This window comes from Centroberyx affinis, unplaced genomic scaffold, assembly GCF_046629955.1.
Source record: "Centroberyx affinis isolate AG114_WGS23_722 - 3 ecotype Tasmania unplaced genomic scaffold, CSIRO-AGI_Caff_v1 ptg003753l_1, whole genome shotgun sequence".
Classification (NCBI taxonomy): Eukaryota; Metazoa; Chordata; class Actinopteri; order Beryciformes; family Berycidae; genus Centroberyx; species Centroberyx affinis.
The window spans coordinates 77,501-100,301 of record NW_027281630.1 but is presented as its reverse complement, the minus strand read 5'-3'; the positions used below and the strand labels follow the sequence as shown (position 1 = coordinate 100,301).

At 42.0% G+C, this 22,801-nt stretch overlaps 1 protein-coding gene across 1 annotated transcript in view; it reads left to right on the top strand.

Moving 5' to 3' along the window:
- Positions 1–247: 247 nt before the first annotated feature.
- LOC139662297 (attractin-like protein 1) overlaps positions 248–22,801 on the top strand; it is a gene marked incomplete at both ends in the record, with an annotated part of 90,514 nt that continues 67,960 nt past the window's right edge. The window contains 7 exon segments of the mRNA XM_071540948.1: positions 248–376; positions 1,429–1,637; positions 5,736–5,910; positions 6,080–6,167; positions 11,187–11,433; positions 14,575–14,758; positions 18,703–18,857. Coding sequence (XP_071397049.1) covers positions 248–376; positions 1,429–1,637; positions 5,736–5,910; positions 6,080–6,167; positions 11,187–11,433; positions 14,575–14,758; positions 18,703–18,857 — 1,187 coding nt within the window.

Genomic DNA, 22,801 nt, shown 5'->3' with positions numbered 1-22,801 from the left:
ATTATTTTACTTTAAAGCTAATCACTGTCATATTTTTAATGGGGTCTGCAATTCCTTTAATGGAATCCCTTTTATCTTACAGCTCTCCAGTGGTACATTCAGACCAAAGTACCAGTCCATAAAATATTGCGCCATTTAAAAGTGGCTTTGAATCTTTTATTTTTTGGGGGGCTCACTCTCTCTCTCTCCCTCTCTCTCTCTCTCTCTCTCTCTCCTCTCTCTCTCTCTCTCTCTCTCTCTCTGTCAGTGGTCTAGTGGTACCGGAGAGCAGGGGTAATGAGACGGTCCCGGAGGTAGTGACGACGTCCGGCTACGCTCTGCTCCACTTCTTCAGCGACGCCGCCTACAACCTGACCGGTTTCAGCATAGCCTACTCGTATGTCTAGACGTCTCCCCTCCTTCCGTCTCTGTTTTCCGTCCTCCCTGCCCTCCCTCCCTCACTCTCTTTCTGGTCTTTCTTGCCCTCGTTCTCTCCTTTTCTATCTGTCTCTCCCAGAAATACACAAATATACACAGACACAGGCTCAAACTCACACACACACACCATAAGGCTGTCTACAACCTGTCACTCCCTCTCTTCTCTCTCTCTCACAGACACAAGCCATCACACAGTAATGATGACTGTAGTAATAGATGTCGGTTGCAGCCAATCAGTCTGTTCCTTGATGGAAAATTGAATTGTGTGTGTGTGTGTGTGTGTTTTGTGTGTGTCTGTGTGTTTGGTGGGTTGGGGAAATGGTGAGGGTGAGCACAGTTAGTGTACAGTCACACTGCCTCAAGGCTCACACACACAGACACACAAACATACGTAGACACACACACACACACACAGTGGGGAGATAAAGGTTTTGGTTGTCATGACGACCCTCTTGTCACAGCAGCAAACCTGCTTTTTGTGTTAATGAAAAGATGTTCTACCATTGGTCCTTGACTCCTTCCTCCCAGCTCTCTTCCCCTCCCTTACATCTCTATCTCTCTGACAGAAATCATCCTCTAATGTTTGTAATGTCAGTGTAATATCAATGTAGGCTATTTTTCTCCACTTTTTCCATTTTTCTATATATCTAATGTCATCTTTTTTGCTGCGTTTTCAGCAGTTTTTCAAATCTAATGCTCTCTCACTTTCAATCTCTTTTTTTTTTCTCTCCCTTTGTCTGTCTCTTACTATCAAGCTACATTTCTACTTTTTCTCTTTCCGACTGTTTCTGTTTCTTGCTCCATCTCCCTGGGGTGTCCTGGTGCCTGATGTTGAGGCTCACGTAATGTACTTGCAACATCCTGACTTCGATGATGATCCCCCTCTCCCTCATGATCTCCCCCTTTCTGTCCTGTCACTATCGACCGAATACTGTCTAAAAAAAGCAGCAATGCCATACAAATAACTTTTAAGATCGTCCCTGCCTTTCCGTCCAACTCTCTCTCCCCTAGGATAAACTCTTGTCCCAACAACTGTTCGGGCCACGGCAGATGCAGTACGGCGAACTCGGTGTCAGGCTGCGTGTACTGTGAGTGCGAGGAGTACTGGAAAGGCGAGGCCTGTGATATCCCTTACTGCAGGGACAACTGTGGCAGCCCAGGTCACGGCTACTGTGACCTGACCGGAGAAAAGCTCTGCGTCTGCAACGACAGCTGGCAAGGTAAGGCAGCGGGGACAAATGGGACGGGGAAGCGAATAGAATTTAATCAGGGAGATTAAAGACAGAGATATGGATGAAACCAACGAGTGCTTATTGAATGAATGAGCTGGGCTTTGGCCCATCCAGGTATGGTTGGCGCGTTGGGGTGCAGCCAGGACTGCGGGATGTGACTCTAGGCCCTTGGGCTTTTGGGGGGAGGGGGGAGAAGACTGGGGCTGGAGGAGAGAGTGGAAGGAAAGGGCAGAGGGAGAGAGATTTGTGATTCAGATGTGTTGGAACTGTTATATCTGAACTAACTCATTCATTACATCATGTGCATCAAGTAACATGTTAAAGGTGCTACGTGTGACATTTTTAAAAATCAATATCGTATTGTAATACCTTGGTATAATTACCGCAAACCAAATGAGACCATAGTCAAGAAGATTGCGAGGCTCTATCTCATGCCAGTTGCACAAAGAAGATCTCTTCTCCATTGGTCAAAAGTTTTCTCTTTTTCGCTTTCCTGAAGAGGGTAAACATATTGGAAGTTGTTTTTCCATTGGCCTTTCACTCATTCCACTATCTGCCACTGAAAAGCTTTAGCTCTGCTTCCCGTTAGAAGAACAGCGGGACTCTTCCTGCTTCGTGCCGCAAAGCAACATCACTTTGTGCTGCAAAGCAATCCAGCTGATTTCCTGTGAAATCTGACCTGGTGACACAAAATGTAAAATGCAGTGAAGAGGCTGGTAGAGGCTGCCAGTCTTCTCGCTGCCAGTCTTCTCGCTGATGGTGTCATTTGTTTAGCTTATTTAAATAAATGTGGCAGTGATTTATTGATGTTAAAATGTTCCACGTAGCATCTATAAGACTGTTTAAACTGCTGACTGTCTAGTCTATCCAAAGCCCCTGCCAGTCTGAAACTCAGTGCCATGCAAAGATTAATATTTATACAGTATCAGATTATATTGTATCATTCCTGTGGTTGTGTGCAATTGTGACAATTCTTAATTTTTAAACTTCCCCTATCTGGTATTCCTGGCACACTGCACTAAACCCTCAAAGCATTTCAAGGATGAAAAAATATTGCAAAAATATGTTATCTGATACTAGTGCGAGATATCTGGGTAGTTTGTGGTTGTGATAAACACTGTAGCGGTCATGTCAGGCTGCTCCAGTCTGGTGGGGCAAAATGGTGGAGCACTGCCCCCTCCTGGAGAGAAGCTGTCAGCACAAGCAGAAACACCAGATGACAGGAGCAAAGCCACGTTCCACTCGATATTTTGATCTGGATATTTTAGCTTCCTTGATTCTGCAGACATGCTTGTAAATGCTCATGATGAGGAGGGAGATTCTGTATTTTTCATTCATTTTAAAATAATTATCCTCCTTTGATACATATGACACCAAGTTAGACCCTGGCATGAAAGTGGAATATTGTTGAAGTTATTAACTCTCTGAAGATATTTATTCAGAAAGTAGCCACACTGGGAGAATGTAATCATCTATAATTTTGGAATATTGAATAATAAATATTATGTAATATTTTCCCACCAGAATGGATATATGTATTTGTGTTAATCAAGAATAAGTAAGAGTGACGTTATTCACCATGTACAAGAAATGTACACAAATTTGTCGTGGAGATATTAGTGCAAAAAGAAATCAATAACTCATATATAGTGACATAATTACATACAAGGGAAACAAGCACTATACACTGCTGTAACTTGTATACCTGAGGAAGCTCTGTACTCTTTTAGGTGCAAAAGTTAAAAAGCTTTTATTTCTGTAGCTCTTTTACATGCTTTGGCAAAGCTGCTTTCATCGGGGGAGTTAACATGAGAAGACAAGCAACATACATCGTTTACATTCAGATCCATTTAAATTCAGGTGCAACCGTATTTCCATGTCTATGGGTGCAGCTCAAAAAAGGCAAGGGTTTTCATTATGGTGACATCTAGTGGACTCGTCACCACATTATATCCCAGGGAGGGAAAGAAGACAAATCTGATTGGAAGATTAAAGTCTGCATATTTTTGGAACACATTGCCATATCTAGGCATTTTTAGGAAATTGCAACATGATTGCACACTAAAAGCCCTGTACTTAGCTGTATTTGACTCTTTCCCGGTTAAATGATTGCTTTGTAATCTTATGTATTAAGGAAATAGCAATGCTATAAATCACTGCATTTAACTGTCAGCAGTGACACTTAAAGTTGGTTGAGTAATGTTCTGTTTATAGCTGTGTAAGTCTATTTATATGTATGATAAATTTAGCTAAGATCATCCTTAATTGAGCAACACATCAGGGGCAGTGTGCACAAAAAGAAAAATAACATGTGAGCGTGCAAACACACACACACACCCAAAAACACAGAACCACAGTCTATAACCTTTTTTTTTTACGTAAATGTCTCTCTGCAGTACCTGTCTGATTTCTCACTCTGTCTCCACCTGTCTGCCTCTCCCTCATTCTCTCCCCCTCCATCTCTTTTCCTCCTCCATCTGTCTCCCTCTCTGTCTGTCTGTGTTTCTCCTCGCATTCACACAAAAGCCATCAAGACGGTAATAATGACAGTACTACTAGTTGTCAGTTTGTTCCCTGATAGAAGACAGAGTGATGTGCGTGTCTGTGCTGGGTCGGGTAATGAGAGAGGTGGGGACAGTTAGCGAACACACCCTCAAGGCAGCCGCACACACACACACACACACACACACACACACACACACACACACACAGACACACACGCACACATACACTCATATGCACGCACACACAAGCACAAACAACGGGGTAATAAAGGTGCTGGTTGCCATAGCAACTCTCCTGTCACAGCGGAAAACCTGTTTTTGTGTGTTAATGAAAAGACCATATTCTCCCATTTGTCCTTCACTCTTCCCCTTCCATGTCTCCTCTACCTCCAGCCTCCATTCCTCTCACTCCATCCATCCAAAATTAGAGGAGAGTATATTCCAATGCAGTTTGCATCGATGAATCAGAGCATTTCTCTAGTTTCTTCTCCCCATATTTGTACTTGACCCTCATTTGTACCTGGGGAAACAGTGCTGAGGTTCCTGTCTTGATGGGGGGTGTACGGCATTAATTAGAGCCACACACCCCATTTAAAACCCCTAATGATTTTGGCCTCACTGATCCCCCCCATATGCAGGGAGGGAGGTCAATGGACAACATTGGTGAAGGATGATACTGATTATATCTCACGGCTGTTGCTTGACCTTCTTGTAACTCCTATTTTGGTGTTTTTCTTTTTTTGTTTACGTCATCTTTGTGGAATAAATTTCCACGTGCTGAGTATATTCGTAGACTCTAAGGACCATGTAACCCATTCAAAACCCCATTGTTCAATTCCAACGATTCATGCACATAAATAGTAAAGTGCCAGTTTTTCTAATTTACCTAAAACAGTTGACTTTTTAGAGATATGAGTTTTCCATCCATCAGCAGCACTATGCATTACATAGAATGGATCCAGCCTCTCAGTGTCTTGTCAGTACCAGTAGATGGTGCTATGGCGACTTGCTTCATGATCAGTATGTTTCACTTCAGATGTCTTCTACTGCTTTATCTATCAAAACAAAACTCATTTGTGATGTTGTGTGTATGTGTTAGATCTGTCAGTTCTTCCATACTTAAAGGGATGTATCTCCTCTGTTTCTCTGTCTCCCTCCCTCCTCCTTTCCCCATCTTACTCTCTTTCATCTCACATTTTTGTTACATTGTTACCCATTGATCACTTTTTTCCCATGAATAATGAATAGAGAGTTGTAGAATTTATTGTCTTTGGTGGCAAATTTAAATAAGCAAGTAATAAACTAACAATAAAGTAATATCTCAGAAATACTTGAGGGTTTTAAGAGAAAACCTAAAACATACTACTGCTTTTGAATGAAGAAATACTTTTTTACACTTTTTAAACAATACTTTTCCTGTTCTTTTGTCCTTTGCAGTTGTGGGGTATCTTTTCTATTGCTGGCTGTATTTTTCATGAGACTGGACTGATTTTAATTATGTTTATCATTGTATGAAATGTGTTATATAAATAAAATTTGGTTTGATTTGATAATAAGTAATGTCCCTCTCTCTCTGCTCCAGGTCCGGACTGCTCTCTCTCTGTTCCCTCCACTGAAGCTTTCTGGGTGCTGCCCAGCGTCAAGCCGTCAGCTCAGTCTCTGGGCCGGGCGTCCCACCGAGCGCTGGTCCACTCCGGCCTGATGTGGGTGGTGGGAGGCTACTCCTTCAACTACTCCAACTACCACATGGTCCTCAAGTAAGTACTAGACACCCATCTCACCCATCAGCGTGCTTTGGCTCTTGTGCAACTGATTTTTGAAGGCAGGGGTTAGGGTTTGGGAAATATTTGATAGTGAAAACCTGTTGTCTGGACTCCATTTTTTATCATTTATTACACTCAAGTCTCTCTCTCTTCCTCCCTCTAGCTACAACCTGGAAACTAGTACATGGGATGTGGTTCCCGTCAGTAATGGCCCATCTCTAAGATATGGACATTCCTTGGCTCTGTACCAGGTATATTGACACATACTTCATAGATTCACAAGGTTTATCATAGGCAATATAACATACGATTATATTATGATTATACTCTATCATACCTGATGCATACAAGGTCTATATACCTTATGATCAATTTAATTGACACATGCAGCGCATACTAAGGGTTACATATCCATTTTGAAAATCAGTATTTCAAAAACATAGATGATTGTGTCAAAACGGAAACAATTTGACTCATAACGTTAATGGTAACTTTAATAGTAACCCATAAAATGGCTTACCTGCAAGCCAGCAACCATTTTGTCAGTGTCCTCATTTTGGATTGAAGCTTACCATGTAATACAGCTAATGTGCTGCTGCAGAGACACTACAGGTCTGTGCTGGCTGTTCAGACACATCACTGGCCCTCACTGGCTCTACTAAATAATGAATATTGTCCTCAAACAATTGAAGCCACAGCGAACTGGAACACAGATAACACAGCCACCTTTGTGGTTTGCACGTCACTACCCCATTTACATATATATATATATATATATACACATCATATAAACATCATATCATATATATACATCATATATATATATATGATGTATATATAATGTATATATGATATATGTGTGTGTGTGTGACACACACACACACACACACACACACATACACTTCTTTGGCTGGTAGGCTGAGAGAAGCTATGAGGATTGTGACAGGTAACATGGCAGAAAGATTGATGTTCTCACCTTTGGCCCCATGAGGATCAGTGTGTGAGAGTGTGTGTGTGTGTGTGTGTGTGTGTGTGTGTGCTGACCTCTTGGTGGTCTAATTTTTTTTTTGATTGATGAAGAGTCAGTCTGGCTTGAAAACAGCATCACTAAAACAAAGTAGTTTGGCCAGTGTCTGAACTGAAGTCTAGCTGTGTGTATATTTCTGTATATATCTGTGTGTGTGTGTGTGTGTGTGTGTGTGTGTGTGTGTGTGTCATCTCTGAATCTGAATAGGCTTGTAAATCAGGAGCTACCTCAGATTGTGTACATCTTGTTCCTTGCCACTCTTAAATATTCAAGGTGTCCCGTAGGCTAACAGGCTTACTCCTGCTATCAAGCACTGGTGTAATCTGTGATTTTCTAAATATGATGTGGCATTGCGTCTTATTTATAGAGTGCATTAACCATTTTAGCTTTAAAGGTGGTTTGGAATGCACCTTGTGTTTTTAAAGCGCAGGACAAATTGACTTTCTGCTGGATGTCACCGTTAGCTGCACATACACAGAGCTTTGAACTGTTTAAAGCATTTTATTATGTTTATCTGTTCCCAGTGCTTAAATAGTGCTTCAGGACTTGAAAGTTTAAGTAGCTCTGAGAGTTCCTCTCACTGGACTACCTAAGGTTTAAACTGCTCTTAAATTGCCTCAATACATAAAATACACTTAACATTTTAGTTACTTAAAGCAGTGCTTGTCAAAATCTGGATCAAGGCCTGAAGATCAGCCATAGCAAGCATAAAATGGGCCAATCGGTTTGTGTAGAGAGATTACTGGCGTGAACAGGTGAAGTTTTTACCTGGAGAATTCTAAATTTGTATGAAATTATTACCTATAATATGTTACCACCGGCTTCTCAAGTTCTTGCAATGAGGAACTGAGCAAATAGGACACGTACTGTAAGATTAGTAAAGGTAAATTATGTGAAATATTTAGTTGCCTACACATTTGTATGAGTCATAACAAAGAAAGTGCTGTTTTAAACTTTTTTGATCACTTTCCAGATACTTGGACGCATGCTTACTGTGTCTGTTAAAAGCAATGTAATACTGAGGGAGGGGGGGGGGGGGGGTTGCAGACAAATTTCTGTCTTCTTGTGTGATGAAGATGAGATTTGAGCCGGGGAGGTCAGTGTGGCAGACCAAAGCCTGACGATTTGTGCCCAGCAATAACTCATATCTTCAGGTGTCTCAGGCCAGCTTACTAAACAGCCAAGCTTGGACATCACACCATCTCCGTTACGCTGAAGGCGAGATGAAAGGAATTACTAAACTTCATCGACGTAGAGCCCTCTCAGACTTGCATACTCAGACACATACACACAAAACACACACACTGGACAATTTGGTATGGGTTTCTTTGAGGCAGGGTGTGTTTTATTTTTACCCCAGAGAGTAACAGAGACATCCATCCAGACCTGCTGACTCTTCACCCCTCACCCTCGAGCTTGACCCTGGTATTTTAGGTGACTCCTTGCTAATGTTGTAATTACTGCACCACAAGCAGGAGATACCATAGCTTATTGCTGGCATGTTGCAAGGGTGCAATAACATATACTAATGTGCATACTAGAGTGTGTTGGTTAAGCTTTAAGGGCTTATCCTCCTCCACTTTCTTCTACTTACAACCAAAAAAACATGTGCAATATCGGAGGTGTAGTGAACAAAACAAGGCAAGTAGACTTTTGATTGGGCCAACAAAGCTAGAGGTTTGACAGGGTTGAGCGTGAATCCAATTAAACACCAACAGGAATGATCAAGGTTTGGAAAAGTGAGTCACTGCATAACAATGTGGCTTTGTGAAGGAGAAGATTGTCTTTCTGTGACAATTATCACAATGTCACATGTTTGTCTGATTGTGTTTTCTTTGGTAAGCAGGAAGAATAGCAATTGCTTCTGGCAACCAGCTAATGATGATCTGTAGCAAAATAATAAAAATAGGAGCAGAAATCAAAAGCTGCCATGATCAAGCCAGAAGGAATTCTGAAAAATTAGAGCCAAACTTATTCGGGTCGATTCACATCTAATTGGGTTTGGGCATTGAATCAAAACTCTGCAGAGAAGGTCTTAGACCCAGATGGCAATGAGAATTTCTTTACAGTAGTCACATTGCTCTTAACATTGTTGAGGTCTGCTAGTATCTGAGTCTTGTCTTAACTGTTGATATAAAAGTCACACATCTGCCTCATTATCAGATATATCATGGCGACAGAAAGTAAATGTTGACAAAGTGTGACTCCCAGATGGTTTCTGTCCTGGCCATGTACAAGATAATGAACGTGAAGCCATATCATCCAATCAAGCGGTGTTATGATGTAGAAGCCCCATCTGTCACAGGCACAAGCCAGAAACAGCAGTTCTGTTGCTGATAACTCATCTTTTCTGACAGCTTGTCAATGAAAATCAACTGCCACCCACTTAACTTTCTGTTGAGTTATACTCACACAGCAGGTACATGACAAGCGTATTGAGTAATTTTCAGGATGAATCTTTGTTACTGTTTTCTGTTCTCTGTGCAGTTCACTTTTTCGGGTTCAGTTAACAAGATCAAGAACAAGAACTCAATTAAATTGAAGAAACCGTATTCCAGTCTGTGTTGCTTTCCATTTCTGAAACTACACTCACTGTAACTGTACTAATAATTTAGTTGTTGTAAGTTTAAAGTATAGGCTATGTGTTAGGGTGCTTTCAATGCACATACACTACAGTAGAGCCTCATTATACGTGAACCGTCTGAATTGTCCAGTCTACAAAAAGTATATAATGAGCATATAGTATGGCAATGCCAGAATGCATCCTAATTGTGCTTAGTTGTTGGAATTCCTCTTTTGATACATGCAATTAAACACCTAATTACAGTTACAGTTAATATGCAATATATAAATAATATATTTTAATATTAGTTAGTTAGTAATATGTTTTCTTATTCAGAACATTTTAATGTACCAAATACCCTTTTGTGTGTGTGTGTGTGTGTGTGTGTGTGTGAGTGTGTGGCTGTTGGCCGTTCTCTAGGATTAGACTGACTGAACAGCATGCTGCAGTCTTTTATATGTGTGTTTGTGTCTCCTCTCCTCTCCTCTCCTCTCCCTTCCTCTCCTTTCCTCTCCTCTCCTCTCCTCTCCTCTCCTCTCCTCTCCTCTCCTCTCCCTTCCTCTCCTCTCCCCTCCTCTCCTCTCCTCTCCAAGGCATAAATTCCACCTTGTAGGCCAAATCCACTATTACCATATAAATGAACAACAACTATGAGGAGGTTCTCCTCAGGTAGAGCTGCGCTGGAATGAAAACAGCGAGAAGCAGGGAGATTTACAATAGGTTTCCCGGGTCAAAGAACAAGAGCAACTGCACACACACACACACACACACACACACACACACACACAAACACACACACACATACACACATACACACAGATACACACAAAAGGACGCATGCATGCTTACACAAACACCAATTCCTGTCAAGTGGGTAACTCACCAGTTCCTAATATACCTTGGAAAACCATTCACCTCTCTCTTTCTCTCTGTCTCTCTCTCTCTTTCTCTCTGTCTCTCTCTCTCTCTCTCCCTCCTGTTGAAATTAAGAGTCAAGGTCAGTCCAAGTGTGGATTTTTCCAGCCGTCCCCCTACTGCTTGAACTTTGGCAACAGAAAACAGACCAGTAGGCATGTTTTCAGAAGGCCCTCCTTCCGTTGCTTATGTGTTTTTTAAAGTAATAGCCTTTGCCACTTTCACATACATAAATGTTTTGCTATTCTCTATCGCCGATTGATATAACAACATAGTGATTTGACCCAGTTCATGAAAGCTTTTACATTTGGAGTTCTAAATATCCAATGCTGGGTAGGTCTTTCGGGTAAAATCCTCTGCGTTATTTATTTCCAGCAGCATCAACAGCAGTTTGTTTGGAATAAATAGAAGAGGAACTGGGTGGTTAGCATGCAGCAACTGACTGAATAGACAAAGAAACCAGCGATGCTTTTCATCAACAGAAAATCCAAGAAAGAAGATGTCACAGTATCGGAGACACTGTTTGATTGACAAGTAATCTTGGGGAAGTGCAGTGCAGAAACACTGCAATGACCGCTAAGCACCAAAAATTAGAGGATCTCCACTTTAAAGTAAAAGGCTTCCATAGCAAAAGTGTGTATGAGTTGGGGGATGGTATGTGGCGAAGGGTATGTCTGTGTATTTGAGTGTGTATGAAACACAAACACACACACAAACACTGACACACACACACACACCATCCACTCTGACTTGTCTGTCTTGCAGGATGACATCTACATGTTCGGCGGGAAACTGGAAGCAGGGTCGGCCAACGTGACAGATGAGATGTGGGTGTTCAACATCCCCCGACGCACCTGGTCACCGCGGCAACCCGCCCCGCCTCCCCCCTACGCCCTGGAGGGCCACTCTGCCCACATGGTGGAGCTGGCCAACGGCGAGCCGGTGATGCTGATCTTCTTTGGCTACTCGCCAATCTACAGCTACATCAGCAAAGTTCAGGAGTACAATATCAGTGAGTGGCACAGCTGACTGTGCTTTATTTGTTTTTTTTTAGGTGATTGTTTAATTGCTTTTCATTGATGTGAGTCAAACAGAAGGACTCTTCAAGTTGTTGACATTTCCGGAGGCAATGTTTTAAAATGGTCACTAGTGGGAATCGGGATTCTAACCCAGGTCCACTAGATACATGTATTAAACACACAGCAGAGCACTGTGGTTGCTAAGGCAGGGGCGAAAATCCAATGTAAAACTTCAAAAATGCAGTTATTGCTGCTGTTGAAGAATCTTACAACTCATCCACATGGTCCTTTATGGGTAGAACAAGTTTCATGGCCCGAAGGTCCAAGAGAACAAATTTAAAACATGTTCAATGCAGAAATCTGAAATCTGAAAATCAGGCTTTTTTCCCCAGCTCCTGAGGTTTTAGCTTTAGCTTAGCTTTTATTCTTTTGATCTCAGACAGTTACATCTCAGATTTTGACCTCAAACAATTCTCTCCAAAAGCGAGGGAGTCAAACTAGTTTGTCTGGAAGCTACACTTTCTGGAGCTGCTCCCTTGAAAGTTAACAGCAGAATGACTTCACAGTCACTGTGACGGTACCTGAGGCAATTTTCCTGGGATATGGGTACAATTTTGTGGTTGAGAAATGGTAGCCCTGCTGTGAAAGAAAGCTCTTTTGGGTGTAAAAGCTCAAACAAAAATTCCACCCATTTGGCCACCCATTCTTTGTCAGTAGAGCATCTCATCATCACATCATGCATTGTTTCTTGGCTTTCTAATGTTGATAGAGAGTCGTTGATGTTCAGTGTTAAGCATGGAGGACAGCCAAGTGGGAATCAGCTTCTCCTGGTAGTTTTACTGTCATGCTCAACTCATTGAGCTACACAGGGCCATTTAGTCGAATTGTCCAAGATGGCAAAAATAACACACAAATTCTGTTTTTGAGAGGATTTAAACTTTAATATGACAAACAGGGCTGGTTTGGATCCATGACATAAACTATTTACTCAGAACCGAAAATGATTCTTTACATTGTTAACATACAAAATTTCTTCAGTTCTTTCACTCTTCAGTGAAAGATTCTCTTCAGTTATTTTACTTCAAAATGAGACTCACCTTAACTTTTAACTCTTACAAAAAGTTTGCAAGCATGAAAGAAAGTTAAATTCACTTTAGAATCATATTAACGTTATCAGCTATTATAAGCATGCTCCTCATAACTTAATTAACATTTCTTTTTTGTAAAACTTTATCTTTTCCAAATATTTAAAATGTATTCAATGCATATTTTCCTCAGGTCTCTCTTTCCCTCTTTTTCTCTTTCTCTCTCTCTCTTTCTCTCTCTCTCTTTCTCTCTCTCTCTTTCTCAAGTTTAAATGTTTTTGATTATAAGTTAGGGGTTAGTTTTAGTGTTTTCTATATAGCCAGTAGATGGCGGTGTAGTCCAGTGTTGTAAGACCAGCCACTGAAATTAGAGCTGGATCTTTGACACATTCTGGAGACACACACACACACACACACACACACACACACACACACACATACACACACACGCAAACACTCTCCACTCCAAAATATGGTCTTTGTGGGAAGGGAAAGGAATACACACATGCACTTGTAGTTGTGCTCACACATCCATACACACACATGCATACATCCACATGCACCCACACACACACACACACACACACATGCACACACACACACGCACACACACACACACACACACACACACACACACACACACACACACACACACACACACACACACACACACACACACGTAGAGCGGTCATTAAGAAGAGGTGGCACCCAGGCCAGAGTGTCTGGGAGAAGACAATGATTAATGAATCCACTGGATTCTCTACCTCCCTGTCATCCTTTTCTCTCTCTCCCTCTTATCCCTCACTCTCTGTCTTTCTCTCTAACACGTACTCTCTCTCTCTCTCTCTCTGTCTCTAGTACACTCTCTCATCCCTCCTCGCCTCCTTCTCCGTTGCTCCCTCATTCCCTTTCCTTTTATCTGCCGGCCTCTCTCTTTGACCCCCTCTCTCATCCCTCCCTCTCAATCTCCGTCATCCCTCCCTCCCTCCCTCCCTCCCTGCTCCTCCACCTCACCTTTCCTTCCCTTCTCTCCCCTCATCTGTCTATCACTTTCATCTTCGCCCGGCTCCCCCTCCCTCCCCCTCTCTCTCCCTCTGACAATGTCACAGCATAACTCTACACCGAACATCATTAGGCTTCAGAAGGAGAGAGTAAGAGTCAGTGCAACCTGGAAATGAATAGAGGGGAGTTGAAGCGGAGTGTAAAATATGAGGTAAAAGGATTTAATGACCACTTGGTGCGGCAGGTTCCCAGCAATTAACTGACAGGGATGAGATAAGGGTTGACCTTCTACTTTCTTGTCATCTCTTTATATCTGCCTTTCTGTTTCTCTCTCTCTGTCTTGCTCTCACTCGCTCTTTCATTTCTCTCTCTCGGTCTCTTGTTTCTGTCTATGTGTGTCTGTCTCTGGCTCTCTCTTCTTTCTCCGTCTTGCTCTTTCTCTTCCGATTTCTCTCTTTCTGACTGAGTTTCTGTCTCTCTCTCTGTCTCTCTCTCTCTTTGTTTCTCTCTCTGCTTTCAGTACTACAGTGGGTCTCGGGGGTGTGCCGTGTACAGTTCTAGATCACGGCACGTTGTCTCGCGCTTTTGAAGTTTTTTGCTTTCTCTTTCCCCTACTTCTAAGGGTTTTGTTTGTTGCGTTGTGTCTCCTCTTTAACGGGGGCAGGCTGGATGATGTAATTCCTGCCTGTTTTTTTAATAACGTTTTGCATGCACCTGAATGAATCTGTATGCATCACGCCAGTCTAATAAAGGGGCACTTTTAAATTCAATAAATTCTAATTTCCTCTGGCCTCTCTTCCTCTTTGGCTCACTCTCTCCGTCTGTCCCTCTCTTTCCCCCTCTCTCTCTCTCTCTCTCTCTCTCTCAGCGCCAGAATTAAAAGTGCTTTGCTTTTTGGCATGGATGTGGAAGGCCAATATTGCCAAAGCATCAAAAACTTTTTAAGCTATCAACTCTGATCTTTGTCCCTGAGTACTGCATTAATCAACCCCCCTTTCTCTCTTTCTCTCTCTCTCACTCCTGCTCCCTTTTCTCTTTGCACCCCAGGGTCGAACTCCTGGCAGGTTGTGTCTGCCAGCGGAGCCGTGGTGCAGGGGGGTTACGGCCACAGCAGCGTGTACGACAAGGCCAGCGGCTGTGTGTTCGTCCACGGCGGCTACAAGGCTCTCAACAACAACAAATACGGCCTGGTGGACCACATGTACCGCTACCACGTCCACACACGCACATGGTGAGAGCGCAGAGGGACATTATGGATGAATGTGTGCGTCTGTATTCCCAGCAAACATTTTGAAAGTTGAGATGACGTCCGAATCGCCCATAGCTGCTACCTGCATCATTTTTTGGAATTCGGGACCTGAATATCTTCCTGATTATCAGTTCAAAACAGTTTCCAAAGCTGTCTTAATATGAGTTTTTACTTTGTCACAACACTGTACTGTGAAAATGTTGAGCTCATTTGAGTTACAGATGTTACACTTGGCCACTTGCTGCATGTAACTGTAAGTCAAATGCTTGCTGAGTTTGCATGTGGAGGAGAAAAGAGGGTTTGTGTGTGTGCACATGTTGGGGTTGGAGGTTGTGTGTGCATGTGTGTGTGCGTGTGTGTGTGTGTGTATGAAAGAGAGAGAGAGAGAAAGAGAGAGAGGTGTGGTAGGGGGTGAGGGGATGAGGGATGAGGGAATGTGTGTGTGTGTGCTGGTTGTGTGTGTGTTTGTAAGTGCATCTGTGTATGCACGAGAATACTGTAAGTATAAATATATCTGCATAAGTATGTGTGTGTGTGTGTGTGTGTGTGTGTACTTTTGTGTTTATGTGCGCCCCTTGTCAGATGTACTAGAGCTTGTTTGAGAGTGTGGAACACCGGCAGCAGAGCAAACTGTTTTCGACACTTCCCGCAGCCCCTCTATTACCACCATGTCAGCTCTCATGTAGCTTACTACATACACATACACACACACACACACACACACACACACACACATTGGTTTGTGTTTTTCACAAGCTGTGTGTCTGTGCCTGTAGAGAGCGATAGAAACAAGAGACAGAGAGAGAGTGTGTAAGAGAGATAGATCATTTTAAGAAAGGTGATTGCCGTACCTAATGCGCTCATTGTTGACACTGTGAGTTTGGATGAGTGAGATCTAATCTTATATGCGCCGATTATGAACTAATAGAAAAGGTGAAAGTGCTGCTTTATGATCAGCTGCTCCATTTGCACAGACATTATGACCTGCCAGGGTGAGTTTAAACATTGGACTGTCCTTGGCTAAGTTCTTACATGAATCACTTTTACCACTATCAGTACATAAACCTCGTACATTCACAGAGGCACTAGAGTCACAACACTGCGCACACTGGTGCCGCCGCAGTAGTGCATAAAATATTCATGCATGCTCATCGTGTGTGCAGTCCATGACTATGCATATTGCTGAGGCTATCCATGAATATTGACATTGGCAGCTGAATGGCATTATTAAACATCATTACACCAGACACAGCAAAGAGAGGTTGCATTAGTTCATAGTGTATAGCCAATGTGGAAAACTGATTACTGATGACTGACTACATTTCAACTTAAGCTCTCCAACTGGGGTTACTGTTACCTTGAATGTGACAGAACTAAAAAGTGTTGAAAACAAGTGTTGAAAACTCTTGAAAACAATGATGTAGCTGAAATAGAGATAACAATGCTTATAGTCTTAGGGCTATTCTTTGGGAGGCTTGCCCCAGAACAGAAAATGACAAATACTCAAAAATGAGTGATAGCACAGCATTCAAGATTATGGTGTTTTTGTCAACTCTAGTAGCTAACATAGCTAATTTAAGTCTTTGGCTGACAAAATAATAACATATTTACAGACTGGATGCTCTATATTTCAGAGATATTGAATGAAGGGCTTCAGGAACTGATTCATTTGTTCCAAGACGTGTATGTACTGTGTCAGAGGAGAGGGAAAGGAAAAGTAGAGCATTAGAGTAAGAAATTGAGAGGAGAAGAGGGTGAGAGAATGGAGGGATACGTATGACAGGAGGGCAGACCTCAGTTGACCTACAGCAGATGGATGGGTGAAAGAGGACACTACGTTCTATCAGTCTCCCTCCCTCACTCACTCACACACACACACACACACACACACGTGTACAAGCACACACACACACACAAACACTCTCTGTCTCTCTGTTGCACTCACTTTCCAAATGTAATTTCTTGTCAGAGTCAGGTGTCACTTAAGCTTGCAGACATTCAAAATTTCCAACCCTAAACATTTGCAAAGCTCCTCTAGGTATTCTACCTGTTCTAACTCCCACCCGACGTAAAAATCTTCAAAGCATTGCAGTATAATCAGAAAGCTCTCAACAAACTCTATGAAGGAAGGAGGGCATTTTACATTACTCAAATCTTGACTAATTGGATTGCAAACTATTAGCATTTGGCTTGCAGTTCACCATCAAGTTGAGTGAAATAGCTGCACGAACATACAATGGCTCAGTTAGAAAATGTACTCACAACAAATACATCACTTACTCTGCTGCAGCTAAATGGACTGCAGTCACCCACAGTAGGACTATATAGAATGAAATACATCTACTGGGCCAATATGATTGGAGGCTACATCAAATTAGTTTCCCTGAGTCTTTGGTGCAAGAGACATGGAAACTCAGGTTGGGGAGGTTTGAGAGACACTTTACACTTTAGCATACACTATGTATCTTGCTAGTAGGCAACTAACATAGTCTCAAAAGTTAGAACAGGTGAACTTGCAGCTAAAGCTAAGCAATCTTAAAGGGGTCAGAAACACTAAAATATGTTTTGATGTTAAGATAGATAGATAGATAGATAGATAGATAGATAGATAGATAGGTAAATACTTTATTGATCCGGAAGGAAATTCTGATGTACAGTAGCTTCCAATGGGTACATTACGAAATAGTAAGGTACAAATAAAAATTCTAAAAAAGCACGATAACAGACTAAAAACAGATAGGAATAAACAAAGATAAAAACCAGTCCTGGTAGAGACTGGGAAAGAAAGAAAGTGCCTGTGCAATCTGCAATCTAAGCAAAGATAAAAAACTGATATCTAGGTGTTGTTTGAGATAAAAAACAAAAATACTAGGCATTACCTCCACATATATGCGGAGCATATGGTGAACTGCTGATGTTTTAGGCACTAAATCGATAATTCTCTCTTTTCAGGGGTTAAAAATCTAAAGTAGGTGAACGTCATTGGGTGTTTCGTAGTGTCTTTCTTTAGTTAGACTCTACGTAATCAGATTAATTTGATAGCCGATCCCCCTCGCTCCCCTTCCCCTCCCTCTCCACCGCTACTCCCTAAGCCCCTTTTTATTGCATTTTTTTAAACTAGAGGGGTAGGCGGAGAGGGACTGAAACTGAAACCGTCACCCTTTAAATTATATACAGCTAAGTCTGGCAGTTTTACTGTACGTAAGAAATTGCCAAAAATGTACATGAAATATAGTCAGTCTTTTTTACTTTGAAAAATGCTAGTCACTCCTACTATCACTCAACACAGTGTAAAGAGTTAGCATTAGTTAGCACTACCTGGGGCCACATGGATGATTTTGGTGTCTATGTTCTCGTCCCTTAACGGGTAAGTTTACCAAAGGTCCAATCGCTCAAAAACTTGGTGTATTCCTTTAAGAGCTGCGAGGCATTAGAGAGCTGCTGAGGTGGAAAGTCACAGTGGCTGCAGTGAATGAAGTGGACATGGATAGCCATCACAGTTGGCCTCCACTATGTCACCTCTGACCACACAAAGGTCACACACTGCAGATTGAGACCTCCCACAATGCCTATGTCTAGTATCTCTGTGTGTGTGTGTGTGTGTGTGTGTGTGTGTGTGTGTGCAGCTCTCATGAAGGAACAGTTGGTGTGGAGGGCAGTCACCACAGGCCAGGTCAAATACTCAGACAGACGCCATCAATAACATGGCACCACGGACACACACACACACATACTGTACATGTATGCGGTCAGACACACACACTCACACACACTCACACTCATAATTGACACATTAACACTTTCCTAACTTGTTTTCACACTCTTTTGTCGCACCTTTCTCTCTGCATGTGTTTCTGTGTGTGTGTGTGTGTGTGTGTGCGTGTGTGTGTGTGTGTGTGTGTGTGTGTGTGTGTGTGTGTGTGCAGGCTGATCCTGAGGGAGAGTGGTTTGGCGCGGTACCTCCACTCTGCGGTGCTGCTGAGTGGCACATTGCTGGTTTTCGGGGGAAACACTCACAACGACACGTCGCTAAGCAACGGAGCCAAGTGCTTTTCCGCTGACTTTCTGGCTTATGACATAGGTAAGAACCGGGCTCACACACACACACACACACACACACACAATCACACACATACTTGATACTTGATTTTGGAGCAGATATCAGTCAATATACGGGAACATATATTACCAGCTATGGATTTATCTTATATCGACTTTTTTACAGCCACATGTCAATTCCTTGCATCACCCATTCAAAAGCTTGCAAAGCTTTCAAAGAAAAATTGTGATGGCAGAATATTTAAATTTTATTTCCTGACCACCATTTCAACCACATAAAATATGTCTTTATGTTATGTTTATGTCTTTATTTCTACACCAAATGACAACATAATTCATGTATTTTGTAATAAGTTAAGCATAATAAGCATAATTTATACTTTCTTTGGTTGTGATGCTGATACAGGGGCCACACACACACACGCACACACACACACACGTTGCCCATCCACCCTCCCACATGTTGACCCTCAGTGAAACTAGATATTAGTCATTCTTTGGAATGCTGTTGCCAGCAAAACACACTTGCACACACACACACACACACACACACACACACAAGCATGCATATACAAGCATGCATACAAATGCGTGTGTGTGTTTACAACTGATCTCCTGGTGTGAATCTTAGCCCTCCTCACGATCGTGCAGCAATAGTGTATGATTAAATGCCCATAATGACTCGTGCTGAGAGACAGAGTGAGAGAGAGAGAGGAAGAGAAACAAAATTAAAGAAACAAAGACAAAAAAAACGGACAACAAAAAAAAATGTCAGTGAGAGAGGAAAACAAGAGTGCGTGAGAAAACAGGAGAGCATACGAGAGAGGGAGAGGAAGAGGGAGAGAGAGAGAGAGAGAGAGAGGGAGAGAGACAGGGATAGGGAGAGAATATAGATGATTAAGGGTCCCATTACACGCTACCCAATAGCACCATAGGCCAGATGGCGTGTAGATGTGTTTAGAATGCACCACCCCTTGACAGGGACAGAGAAATGAAAGGATGGAGGGAGGCAGGGGAGGGGAGGGGAGGGGAAGGGAGGGAGAAGGAAAGAGGGATTACACAAACTCTTCACAGGAGATACACAACAGGGAGCAGAGAGAGTGGGAAAGAGATGGAGACAGAGAGGAAGGGAAAGATGGATGTTGAGAGGAAGGTTTATTATACATGGAGAAAGGTAAGATGGTAGGAAAGATGGTAAGGGAAGACAAGGGAAAACATAGAGAGAGGAAGCAGAAGCATCCTGGTGGCTCAGCGGGCAAAGGTGGACACCATGTCCTTGTGACGCGGTGGAGTTGTGCAATTAATCGTGTGTAATTGTGTAGTGGGTGGCAGGGAGGCCCGGTGGTTAGAGGGAGTGTCCTTCAAACGGACGAACCGGGCCAAGCTGCGTGTTGGCAAGCATCCGCCCTGCTGAGGAGTCCTTGAGCAAGCCACCGAATCCCCTGAATGACTTATTTATTTTATTTTAACATGTGCTTATCCAGGGAAAGTCGCCTAAGCACGCTTGCCACTTTTCACGTTCATAGAGTTCATTTTCCCAGCAAGCAAAAAGAGAATTTTCCTATGTTTATTGATAAAGTTTCCAGGAATCCACATAAAAAGGCAGTGGAAAAATCGGTTTGCCAATCGGTCAGAGAACATAAAATAGAAAAGATGGGAATCGGTGCAGCAAGATTGATACAAAGAGTGGCAAGTTTGAAACGCGTTGCATCTGAGTAGCTGCTAAATTAAGCCTATACTTGTATATTTTATATTTATTACTTTGAAGTGCTTGTATTTGTCAGCACTGTTTATAGCAAATAAACTACTTGTTTTGTGCATTATACGGTTTCCTACCTTTTCTGTTTTACGGTATCACGTCACATTATTATACTGCAATTTTATTTTTCATAATTAATAATCATTTGGCTAAATAGAAACATTTTATTTTATTACACTTAGAATCACAGCTGTAGTTGAAAATAGTTGAGATGTTGATAGAAGATGCAGGATGTTGTATAATGAGCCTAGATTTGTTCTCCAAGTCCTCAAGATTGATAATTGTGATTAAAAGTTGTGATCACAATATCTAGTAAAATAATCATAATTTGTTTTTACCATTATCTTGAAGCCCTGTGTTTTGGGTTCAAATCCTTCACCTCCTGCCCGCCCCACTCTCTCATCTTTCCTGTCACTCTCCATTGTAAATTATATAATACAAGGAGAAACACCAAGGAGGATATTGGATAGATAAAGTAGTCAAGGTGAGGGAGGAGATGAGACCGGGGAAAGGAGCGATGGAGAAAGAGAGAGGGATATACACGGAGCGAGAGAGAAATAAAGAGTAAATGAAGGGGGGATTCAGGGAGAGAGAGAGAAGCACTGAGCGGGGTGAAACAGAATTATCTAAAGACAATAAACGTATGATAGGATAAAGCATAGAATAAGCTTGTGAATAAAAGGCTAAATTAAAGGTAATAAACGATAAAGAATTTGTTTACAGAGCCGCCGTGTCTTAATAAAGTTGGAAACAATGCGGTATTGGATGCAGTGCTTGTTTTTTTTTTAACCCCATAAACACTCGCAGTAAATGTGTGTATTTACATGTCCCTCAACGCAGCGCAAATCCAGCCCTCTCTTGACAAATACCATCATTTATTCATAAGCGCCCGTATCTGCAGATCTGCCCGACTTTATCGTCCACCAGCCACTTCTCTCACTCACCGCAGAGACGGAGGAGGGTGGGAGGGGGAGAGAGAGAGGGAGAGGGAGATGTGAGGAAGGCTGGTATAGTGAGGGATGGCTGACAGAGAGAGAGAGAGAGAGAGAGAATGAAGGGAAAAAGAGAGGAGGACAGACAGGGAGATGTAAGGGAGATGTAAGGGTGGGAGATGGTGTATGAAAGAAGTAGGGGGGCAAATGTCAGTCTGGTGCTGGGAGGGGCAATGAATAACATTTCTCTTGCCTGACTTTGGAAAATAACAGTCTTCTGTATGTGTGTGTGAGTTTCCATATTGCTGCTATTGAAGAAAACTTGGTATTTCCAAGAACGTAACCCTTTGAAAATGAAGAAACAATCCGTACTTTCAGATTCACACCCATTTTTAAATACACTGTGTTACGAAAGACTTCCATGGACATGTGGGTTATGTAATGTGGAAGAACACTCAGGATGAGAGAGTGGCAGTTTGACAGGTTTATTCAGTCTGCAGGTTGGGAGCCAAGGAACTCAAAATCTGCATGATTACGCAGAGTTTTATAGTGTTGAATATTTATGATTTTGTCAATATAGATAGAATATAATAAAGCTATTCTTCAAGAAGTATAATGCCATATGTACAAGACTGAACAACCAATGATAGTTCTAGCACTTTAAGGAGATGGGTAATAAGAGGTGAGCACCTTCTTCTAGAAGACAAGTTATTATTTTGTCAAGGCCAATTGGTCAGTGTTTCTGTACGAAACACACAAGATGTTACTTTTTTTTGTAATTAAATGTTTTTTTATTTTTAAATGTTTAAATTTCCCTTTTAGGGGGTGGATGACATACACAGGAGCATACAAAATAGTACAGATTACATTCACCCCCTACTCCCCTCCCACCTACTCTCCCTCCCTCCAAGGGGCACACAAAACAGAGTGATCAGGTCCTAAAATAAAAGTAGCAATATCCAGTTAAATGTAAAATAATCAGGCTTAGGATATTAAGTACAAACAAAGTAAAATTGCAATTATACAAAAAAGAAAAAGAAAAAGGGGGGTGAAAAATAAACAAAAAGAAAACACCAGGACACTTTAAATTCATGTCAATAACAGACTTTTAACATCCTCTGCAGCATTCCTCCACATGTCCAATGTTTGTGTTTTAGCACTATTAACCCTTGCTGATGACAACTCCAAGTATATCACATCAAGGAGAGCTTGTAACCAATGCTTTGGTGGGGAGGTAGCCAACGTAGAACTATGATTTTCTTTTGCTGCCGTCAT